This window comes from Salvelinus sp. IW2-2015, unplaced genomic scaffold (assembly GCF_002910315.2).
Source record: "Salvelinus sp. IW2-2015 unplaced genomic scaffold, ASM291031v2 Un_scaffold3571, whole genome shotgun sequence".
NCBI lineage: Eukaryota > Metazoa > Chordata > Actinopteri > Salmoniformes > Salmonidae > Salvelinus > Salvelinus sp. IW2-2015.
In genome coordinates this window covers 12,509-23,850 of record NW_019944849.1, presented here as the reverse complement: position 1 = coordinate 23,850, position 11,342 = coordinate 12,509, and the positions used below count along the sequence as shown (strand labels likewise).

Here is an 11,342-nt window from a genome sequence, read left to right as displayed (position 1 = left end):
AGCTGACACTCTAGGATTCTTCTGAACCTCATTGAGTATTCTGCTCTGTGCTCTTGCAGTCATCTTTGCAGGACGGCCACTCCTAGGGAGAGTAGCAACAGTGCTGAACTTTCTCCATTTATAGACAATTTGTCTATAACTGATGAACATCAACCCTTCCCAGCTTTATTGCTGTCAACAATTCTTAATCTTAGGTCTTCTGAGATCTCTTTTGTTCGAGGCATGGGTCACATCAGGCAATGCTTTTTGTGAATAGCAAACTCATATTTTTGTGAGTGGATTTATAGGGCAAGGCAGCTCTAACCAACAGCTCCAATATCCGTCTCATTGATTGGACTCCAGGTTAGCTGACTCCTGACTCCAATTAGCTTTTGGAGAAGTCATTAGCCTAGGGGTTCACATACTTTTTCCAACCTACATTGTGAATGTTTAATAATGTATAATACAGTGGGGAGAAACAAGTATTTGATACACTGCCGATTTTGCAGGTTTTCCTACTTACAAAGCATGTAGAGGCTCTGTAATTTTTATCATAGGTACACTTCAACTGTGAGAGACGGAATCTAAAACAAAAATCCAGAAAATCACATTGTATGATTTTTAAATAATTAATTTGCATTTTTGCATGACATAAGTATTTGATCACCTACCAACCAGTAAGAATTCCGGCTCTCACAGACCTGTTAGTTTTTCTTTAAGAAGCCCCCTTGTTCTCCACTCATTACTGTATTAACTGCACCTGTTTTGAACTCGTTACCTGTATAAACAGCACCTGTCCACACACAATCCAAACAGATTCCAACCCTCCACAATGGCCAACACCAGAGAGCTGTGTAAGGACATCAGGGATAAAATTGTAGACCTGCACAAGGCTGGGATGGGCTACAGGACAATAGGCAAGCAGCTTGGTGAGAAGGCAACAACTGTTGGCGCAATTATTAGAAAATGGAAAGAAGTTCAAGATGACGATCAATCACCCTCGTCTGGGGCTCCATGCAAGATCTCACCTCGTGGGGCATCAATGTCTGAGGAAGGTGAGGGATCAGCCCAGAACTACACGGCAGGACCTGGTCAATGACCTGAAGAGAGCTGGGACCACAGCTCAAAGAAAACCATTAGTAACACATTACGCCGTCATGGATAAAAAATACTGCAGCGCACGCAAGGTCCCCCTGCTCAAGCCAGCGCATGTCCAGGCCCGTCTGAAGTTTGCCAATGACCATCTGGATGATCCAGAGGAGGAATGGGTGAAGGTCATGTGGTCTGATGAGACAAAATAGAGCTTTTGGTCTCACCCTCGCCGTGTTTGGAGGAAGAAGGTGAGTACACCGCCAAGAACACTCCCAATCGTGAGCATGGAGGTGGAAACATCATTCTTTGGGGATGCTTTTCTGCAAGGGGACAGGACGACTGCACGCTATGAGGGGAGGTAATGGATGGGCATGTTTCGCGAGATCTTGGCCACAACCTCCTTCCCTCAGTAAGAGCATTGAAGATGGGTCGTGGCTGGGTCTTCCAGCATGACAACGACCCGCAACACACAGGCAGGGCAACTAAGGAGTGGCTCCGTAAGAAGCATCTCAAGGTCCTGGAGTAGCTAGCCAGTCTCCAGACCTGAACCAATAGAAAATCTTTGGAGGGCGCTGAAGTCCGTATTGCCCAGCGACAGCCCGAAACCTGAAGGATCTGGAGAAGATCTGTAGGGAGGAGTGGGCCAAAATCCCTGCTGCAGTGTGTGCAAAACCTAGTCAAGAACTACAGGAAACGTATGATCTCTGTAATTGCACACGGTTTCTGTACCAAATATTAAGTTCTGCTTTTCTGATGTATCAAATACTTATGTCATGCAATAAAATGCAAATTAATTACTTAAAAATCATACAATGTGATTTTCTGGCTTTTTGTTTAGATTCCGTCTCTCATAGTTGAAGTGTCCCTATGATAAAAATGACAGACCTCTACATGCTTTGTAAGTAGGAAAACCTGCAAAATCGCAGTGTAAATACATACTTGTTCTCCCACTGTATAGACAAGAAAAATATAATAATTTGTGTGTTATTAGTTTAAGCACATTATGTTTGTCTATTGTTGTGACTTAGATGAAGATCAGATCAAATTTGATGACCAATTTATTCAGAAATCCAGGTAATTCCAAAGGGTTCACATACTTTTTCTTGCCACTGTAGATGTAGGCCTGTTGTTACTGTGAGTGACCTGTCAATAGTATAGCTGTAGGCCTGTTGTTACTGTGAGTGCAAACCACATAGACTGGGCCTAATCAGAGGATAACATATTTTATTTTTAATTGTTCAATCAAATACACCCGATGGTAGTCTGAGGATAAAATGTTTAATGATATTGTGGAAGGTGGGTTACATTCCTAATGGGTTAAATTCCTAATCAGTTCCAGTTAGTACTATGGGTCTATGATATGTACCTGTATAATCATCAGTAAATTAAAAGCTTTCCCTGAGGTGTGTCCTTGGGTGGCATTCTTCAGAAGCCAGCTGTTCATACACATGCCGTGCCTGAAGCAGGTACACACCATAGAGAATGATAGAGACAACAGACACCCTCCAGGGGGCAGTATATCACCATCCTTGTCTTTATACCTGTKCAGACAACACCATCCAGGTGGAAGTATGCACACTTTTAGTTTGTATACTAACTACAGGGATTATGACAGTCCACCACTACCTAATAATAATAATAATAATTTATTAAAACTTCTATAGAGCTTTTCATTATATATATGTCAACATACCTTGTCATGATAAGGAAGGGGTGGGCAGCATTACATCTCATCAACTGGTGTTTTCCATTTATTAGAAAATTGGAAAATGTTCTTTGCTGGAAAAGTGTCCTACACAAAGAGATAGATAGAGGACACATCTTTATGTGTGGTTTATTTGATCTAATATACGTTTCGTAAGGCGTAGGTTGTTACGAGTGTAGTGATATAAGTAGGACACGTGACATCCCGACAACCTTGAGAAAAAAACACATTATATCGAAGTTGTGCCTGTTATTCACAAACGACTCTGCCCTCTCATTGTCTAGAATGGTCCCACCTGATCTTGCCTCCTCCCACTGCCTTCCATTTTTTAACACATTTATTTTCATTGTTAGAGCGGCCACTTTAAATTCTGGTCAATATAATGGATAGTCTGTGCTACAACCCATAGGAATCCCCACCCAGTTGACTACTTTAAAATGGCAGAAGAATGGTGGAAGCCTTCAATGGTGCTGCCCATATTATTAAAACAGCCTTTTGGCCACTAAAGGTCTCTGTCAATCTCTATGGTGATACCTCACAACAGACGCTCCTCATTGGTTGTTTTAAAGTTATTCAACGTCGGGGTTTCCGTTTCCGGTACGGTTGCTAAGTAACACTTCCTGCTGCGGTTTGAATGTGTAGAAAAGTAAATAACGCCTAAACATGGGTGCACTAATTGGGATTATTGGTGAATCGGCAATCATTTTTCGCGTGAAATAGTTTTACCTTGAGAACTGTAGATTTAGGCGGCAAAATCATGACACTGACAACGATTAAAGACGGCGAATACACGCCACTGTCTACAAAATGGTGAGAAGTTGGTCCGCTTGCATAGCTAACGTTACATCCAATGGATACTAACGCTAGCCATGATAGCTACCTAGCCTGATAATGAAAACTGGTTATTTTAAACTTGTGGTATTTTAGCAAGTTATCATGTTGATTATATAGCGAATTCAATCTAGCTAACGTCACAATACGAATTTCACAAATTGGGGCTATAGCAAGCTAGCTAACTTTGCTTAAGCTAGCCTGACAGACCCTTCCAATTTCAAGGCTCAGGCTATAGCCTAACGATAGCGAACGAACTAAGTGTGACAACATAGCTAGCTAGATAGATAATGTATTATTTTATAACTAGCTGCTAACTCTGTTCTCTTCCTATAGATCAAAGATGGGCGGTATGGAGAGGCTATCCACATCCTCAGCAATGAACTGCAGAAACAGATGAAGTAGTGCGTGTGTGTGTGTGTGTGTGTGTGTGTGTGTGTGGTGTGTGTGTGTGTGTGGCTCCCAGATCTGTTTTCTCCTTCTATAGCCTGGTCCCAAATCTGTTGTCTCCTCTATATAGCCTGGTCCCAGATCTGTTGTCTCCTTCTATAGCCTGCTCCCAGATCTGTTGTCTCCTTCTATAGCTGGTCTGTCTCCCAGCTGTCCCAGGTCTGTTGTCTCCTTCATAGCCTGGTCCCAGATATGTTGTCTCATTCTATAGCCTGGTCCCAGGTCTGTTGTCTCCTTCTATAGCCTGGTCCCAGATCTGTTGTCTCCTATAGCCTGGTCCCAGATCTGTTGTCTCCTTCTATAGCCTGCTCCCAGATCTGTTTGTCTCCTATAGCCTTTTCCATCAGTTTGTGCTCTTGCCAACTCCATTGCTGTCACCGGCAAGCCAATGTTTAGCTTGCCAATGAGTGACGAGGGCTTGTCATGATAGCACAAACAGACTGTCCCTCAGACTATTTCATTGGACAATACATCTAGGGCTCGATTCAACCCGTATCGGCGAAGTTCAGCGCTATAGCGTTCTTAAAATTTTAAAGGTAATTTTCGATTACCTTTAGAGCGATATATGCAGCGTTTACCATGAATGCAGGAACATTACCTTTAAATGTCAATCACCATATAGTGCTGAACTTGGGCGATATGGATTGAATCGAGCCCGTAATCTTCTTACTCTTCTCCTCCTCTACCTTCTCCTCCTCCTCCCAGTCACGGGCAGCCCTGTCTCTGCTAGGCTACTGCTACTACCACATGCAGGACTTCACCAACGCAGCAGAGTGCTATGAGCAGCTGACCCAGCTACACCCCGAGGTGGAGGAGTACAAGCTGTATTACGCMCAGTCTCTGTACGGGGCCTGTGCCTACCCCGAGGCCATGAAGGCTACCTTTCTATTGGACAACCCTACCAGCCACACCAAGGTACACTTCCTACATTAAGTTATAATACCAAGGTAGAGGTAGAATCAGTGTTTCATTTGAGCCGGATCCTGACACAACAGGACCCGGAACCTCTCAGTTTTGGACTGTTTTGTTCTGGAACCTATTTACCAGGATCCGGTACCTCTCCTGCCCCACCAGGTAGAGTTATAATGTTTACTACCAGACCCACCAGGTAGAGTTATAATGTTTACTACAGACCACCAGGTAGATTATAAATGTTTCTACCAGACCCACCAGGTAGAGTTTATAATGTTTACTACAGCCCCACCAGGTAGAGTTTATAATGTTTACTACCAGCCCCACAGGTAGAGTTATAATGTTTACTACCAGCCCCACCAGGTAGAGTTATAATGTTTACTACCAGCCCCACCAGGTAGAGTTATAATGTTCTACCAGCCCACAGGTAGAGTTATAATGTTTACTACCAGACCCACAGTAGAGTATAATGTTTACTACCAGACCCACCAGGTAGAGTTATAATGTTTACTACCAGACCCACCAGGTAGAGTTATAATGTTTACTACCAGCACCCACCAGGTAGAGTTATAATGTTTACTACCAGACCCACAGGTAGAGTTATAATGTTTACTACCAGACCCACCCAGGTAGAGTTAATGTTTACTACCACCCCCAGGTAGAGTTATAATGTTTACTACCAGACCCACCAGGTAGAGTTATAATGTTTACTACCAGACCCACCAGGTAGAGTTATAATGTTTACTACCAGACCCACCAGGTAGGTTATAATGTTTACTACAACCACCAGGTAGAGTTTAAATGTTACTACAGACCCACCAGGTAGAGTTATAATGTTTACTACCAGACCACCAGGTAGATTTAATGTTCTACCAAGACCACCAGGTAGAGTATAATGTTTACTACCAGACCACCAGGTAGAGTTATAATGTTTACTACCAGACCCACCAGGTAGAGTTATAATGTTACTACCAGACCCACCAGGTAGAGTTATAATGTTTACTACCAGACCCACCAGGTAGAGTTATAATGTTTACTACCAGACCCACCAGGTAGATTATAATGTTTACTACAGACCCACCAGGTAGAGTTATAATGTTTACTACCAGCCCCACCAGTGAGTTATAATTTTTACTACCAGACCCACCAGGTAGAGTTATAATGTTTACTACCAGACCCCACCAGGTAGAGTTATAATGTTTACTACCAGACCCACCAGGTAGAGGTTATAATGTTTACTACCAGCCCCACCAGTAGAGTTATAATGTTTCCTAACCAGCCCACCAGGTAGAGTTATAATGTTTACTACCAGACCCACCAGGTAGAGTTTATAATGTTTACTACCAGACCACAGGTAGAGTTATCATGTTTATACAGCCCCCAGGTAGAGTATAATGTTTACTACAAGCACCACCAGGTAGAGTTATAATGTTTACTACCAGACCCACCAGGTAGAGTTATAATGTTTACTACCAGACCCACCAGGTAGAGTTATAATGTTACTACCAGACCCACCAGGTAGAGTTATCCACCACATCTGAGATATAGTTCTATTCTTCAGCCATATTCTCTTAGTTATTTTCTCTCTTCCGACCCATGTTCTGTCCATCTCTCCCACAGATGATCAAACTGCAGGCAATCCATCAAGTACGGAGAAGAGGAGTACTCCGGAGCGAAGGTTAGTAGTAACTAGTTGGACATATACTGGACTTGGCATAACTAGAACCATAATTAGCACCAGACACTAGAACCATGACTAGAACATGATAGAACCTGACTGAACCTGAACTAGAACCATAGAACCATCAGAACATATAGAACCTGAACTAGAACCAGAATAGAACCTGACTAGAACCATGACTAGAACCTGAACTAGAACGCATGACTAGAACATCAATAGAACCATGAATAGAACCTGAACTAGAACCATGACTAGAACCAGAACTAGAACCATGACTAGAACCAGAACGAGAACCAGATACTAGAACCATGACTAGAACCTGAACTAGACCATGACTAGAACCTGAACTTGACTATGACTAGAGCATGACTAGAACCTGAACTAGACCATGACTAGAACCATGACTAGAACCAAACTAGAACCATGACTAGAACCATGACTAGAACATCAATAGAACCATGACTAGAACCTGAACTGAGAACCATGACTAGAACCTGAACTAGAACTATGACTAGACCGTAACCAGTGACTAGAACCTAATAGAACCATGACTGAACCAGAACGAGAACCATGACTAGAACTGAACATGACTAGAACCAGAACTAGAACCATGACTAGAACATCAAATAGAACATGACTAGAGCCAGAACTAGAACCATAACTAAATCAGAACCATAACTAGAACCATAACTAGTACCATCATTAAATCAGAACCATAACTAGAAATAACTAAACCATAACTAGTACTATCATTAAATCAGAACCAATACTAGAACCAGAACTAAACCATAACTAGAACCAAAACTAGCACAATAACTTAACTAGAACAGAAATAAACCATGAACTAGAACCATAACTTAACCAGAACTAGAACAGAACTAAACCAGAACCGGAACTAGACCCAGAACTAGAACATAACTTAACCAGAACTAGAAACAGAACCAGACTAGACCCAGAACAACAACATAACTTAACCAGAACTAGAACAGAACTAACCAGAATCGGAACTAGACCCAGAACTAGAACCAGAACTAGAACCAAACTAGAACCAGAACTTAACCAGAACTAGAACGAACTTAACCAGAACTAGAACAGAACTTAACCAGAACTAGACCCAGAACTAGAACCATACCTTAACCAGAACTAGAACAGAACTAAACCAGAACCGGAACTAGAACCAGAACTTGAACCAGGAACTAGAACAGAACTGTAACTAGAACAGAACTAAACCAGAACTAAGACCAGAAACATGTACCTGGTACGTTTACTGTCATTGTCATGAGGTCAGGAGAACTTAATATAAACCTGGTAGTTACTGTATGTCATGAGGTCAGGAGAACTTAATATAACTGGTAGTTACTGTTGTCATGAGGTCAGGAAGAACTTAATATAACTGGTAGTTACTGTATGTCATGAGGTCAGGAGAACTTAATAACCTGGTAGTTACTGTATGTCTTGAGGTCAGGAGAACTTAATATAACCTGGTAGTTACTGTATGTCAATGAGGTCAGGAGAACTTAATATAACCTGGTAGTTACTGTATGTCATGAGGTCAGGAGAACTTAATATAACCTGGTAGTTACTGTATGTCATGAGGTCAGGAGAACTTAATATAACCTGGTAGTTACTGTATGTCATGAGATCAGGAGAACTTACATATACACCTGGTAGTTACTGTTGTCATGAGGTCAGCGAGAACGTAATATACCCTTGTATATGAACTGCTTTGTAAGTGTTTTTGATTACCATTAGGGACCCTGAAAGTGTATGTCATGAGGTCAGAAGAACTTAATATAACCCCTTATAACTGCTTTGTTAGTGTTTTTGATCCATTTAGAAACCCTTGTAACCCCTTAAAACTCATTTTCTCAACGAATACGCCCTTATGACTCCCTATAACCCTTTATGACCTCTTATAAGCCCTTTATGAACCCTCTCCCTGTCAGACACTGGTAGAGCAGCTTCCCCAGGACGACCCAGACTATGATGTGGACATGGGCTGTCTACTCTACAAGGAGGGGGAGTACGAGGAGGCCTGCAAGAAGTTCATGTCTGCCATGCAGGTGCTGGGCTACCAACCAGGTAACTGCACGCACATACTCACACACACACACAAAGGAAAACTTCTAACCCTTTGGCTGCCCTTAAAGTCTCTTCCATTTGCTGAATCTCTCTCTCTCTCTCTCCCTCCCCCTACCTATCTCCCTCTCCCTCCTCTCCCTCCTCTCCTTCCCCCCCAATTCCCTCCTCCTCTCCCTGCCTCTCTCTCCTCCCTCCTGTCTCAGAACTGTCCTACAACATAGGTCTGTGTTACTACAGTATGAAACAGTATGGTCAGGCCCTCAAGTTCATCGGAGAGATCATCGAAAGAGGGATCAGGGAACATCCGGGTAAAACTGTGCTTTAAAATGACAGCACACCTGTTTAGTTAGATACCTAAGGGTTTTCTCTTAGTGACCCTCCTTCTCATCCACGTTTTCCCCTGACCAGCCTGTGTCTCTCTGTGCTGTGTGTGTGTGTGTTCTCGTCSTCCAGAGCTGAGCGTTGGCATGACGACAGAGGGCATRGACGTGAGGAGTGTTGGGAACACCCTGATCCTACATGAGACCGCCCTCATAGAAGGCTTCAACCTCAAGGCTGCTATAGAATACCAGCTCAAAAACTGTGAGTACATTCAGCAGCCTTGTGGTTAGACTATCCGCCCTGAGATTGGAGGGTTGGGAGTTCAATCCCCGGCCTGAATCGTAACAAAAAACTGTAAAAATGGGACTTGATGCGTCTCTGCTTGACTCTCAGCATTAAGGAGATAGATTGGTGTCTAAAGCCATGTGATAGACTAGCATTCTGTCCAGGGGATGTACTGTGATAGACTAGTGTTCTGTCCAGGGGGTTAATTTGTCGCAGGGGGTGTAACTAGCATTCTGTTCAGGGGTGTACTGTGATAGACTAGTTTCTGTCCAGGGGGTGTACTGTGATAGACTAGTATTCTGTCCAGGGGGTGTACTGTGATAGACTAGCATTCTGTCCAGGGGGTGTACTGTGGTAGACTAGTATTCTGTTTTCAGGGGGTGTACTGTGAATAGACTAGTATTCTGTCCAGGGGGTGTACATCTGTCGATAGACTAGCATTCTGTCCTGAGGGGGTGTGTACTGTGAATAGAGCTAGCATTCTGTTTCAGGGGGGTGTAACTGTGATAGACTAGTATTCTGTCCAGGGGGTGTACTAGCGATTCTGTTCGGGGGTGTACTGTGATCGACTAGTATTCTGTCCAGGGGGTGTACTGTGATAGACTAGTATTCTGTCCAGGGGGTGTACTGTGATAGACTAGTATTCTGTCCAGGGGGTGTACTGTGATCGACTAGTATTCTGTCCAGGGGTGTACTGTGATAGATTAGTATTCTGTCCAGGGGGTGTACTGTGATAGACTAGCATTCTGTCCACTGATGACTAGCATTCTGTCCAGGGGTGTACTGTGGTAGACTAGTATTCTGTCCAGGGGGTGTACTGTGGTAAGACTAGTATTCTGTCCAGGGGGTGTACTGTGATAGACTAGCATTCTGTCCAGGGGGTGTACTGTGATAGACTAGCATTCTGTCCAGGGGGTGTACTTGTGGTAGACTAGTATTCTGTCCAGGGGTGTACTGTGGTAGACTAGTATTCTGTCCAGGGGTGTACTGTGATAGACTAGTATTCTTTCCAGGGGGTGTACTGTGATAGACTAGTATTCTGTCCAGGGGGTGTACTGTGATAGACTAGTATTCTGTCCAGGGGGTGTACTGTGATAGACTAGCATTCTGTCCAGGGGGTGTACTGTGGTAGCTAGTATTCTTTCCAGGGGTGTACTGTGATAAGACTAGTATTCTGTCCAGGGGGTGTACTGTGATAGACTAGCATTCTGTCCAGGGGGTGTACTGTGATAGACTAGTATTCTGTCAGGGGGTGTACTGTGATAGACTAGTATTCTGTCCAGGGGGTGTACTGTGACCAGGCCCCTGTCATAAAGTACCAGCTGAAAAACGGTCATTTCTCATAGTATAACCAGGCTGGCGGCAGGTAGCAGTAACTGAAAGGTTGCTGATCGAATCCCCGAGCTGACAAGATAAAAATATGTTGTTCTCTGCCCCTGAACAAGGCAGTTAACCCCGCTGTTCCCCTTTGCACCAAACACTGTTCCCCGTGCCCCTTCCTGAACAACTGTCAGTACTCATAGTATAACCAGGCTGGTACTCTCTGATTATAATCTATGCATAGTCACTTTAACTCTACCTACATGTACATATTACCTCAATTACCTCGACTAACCGTGTGCCCCCCGCACATTGACTCTGTACCGGTACCCCCTGTATATAGCCTCGCTGTTGTTATTTTACTGCTGCTCTTTAATTACTTGTTACTTTTATTTCTTATTTTTTACTTATCAATTTTTTACTTAAAACTGCATAGGGCTTGTAAGTAAGCTCAACTCTGTCTCTCTTGTCTGTCTGTCTCTCTGTCTGTCTGTCTGTCTGTCTGTCTGTCTGTCTGTCTGTCTCTCTGTCTGTCTGTCTCCAGGTGATGCAGCTCAGGAGCCGCTTGACTGACATGCCGCCCAGATCAGAGGGAGGTAGTGTGTGTGTTGTGTGTGTGGTGTGTGGTGTGTGTGTGTGTGTTTGTGTGTGCTGTGTGTGTGTGTGTGGTGTGTGTGTTTGTGT

General features: G+C 43.4%; 1 protein-coding gene across 1 annotated transcript; it reads left to right on the top strand.

Annotated features, from left to right (window-relative positions):
- The first annotated feature begins 3,412 nt into the window (after window positions 1–3,412).
- ift70 (intraflagellar transport 70) lies at window positions 3,413–11,251 on the top strand. Its single transcript, XM_070441193.1, is given in 10 exon segments — window positions 3,413–3,567; window positions 3,570–3,586; window positions 3,944–4,015; window positions 4,763–4,972; window positions 6,590–6,607; window positions 6,609–6,647; window positions 8,597–8,732; window positions 8,936–9,040; window positions 9,186–9,314; window positions 11,203–11,251. Coding segments are annotated over 10 exon segments (789 nt in total). The 5' UTR covers window positions 3,413–3,533; the 3' UTR covers window positions 11,232–11,251.
- Window positions 11,252–11,342: the final 91 nt, after the last annotated feature.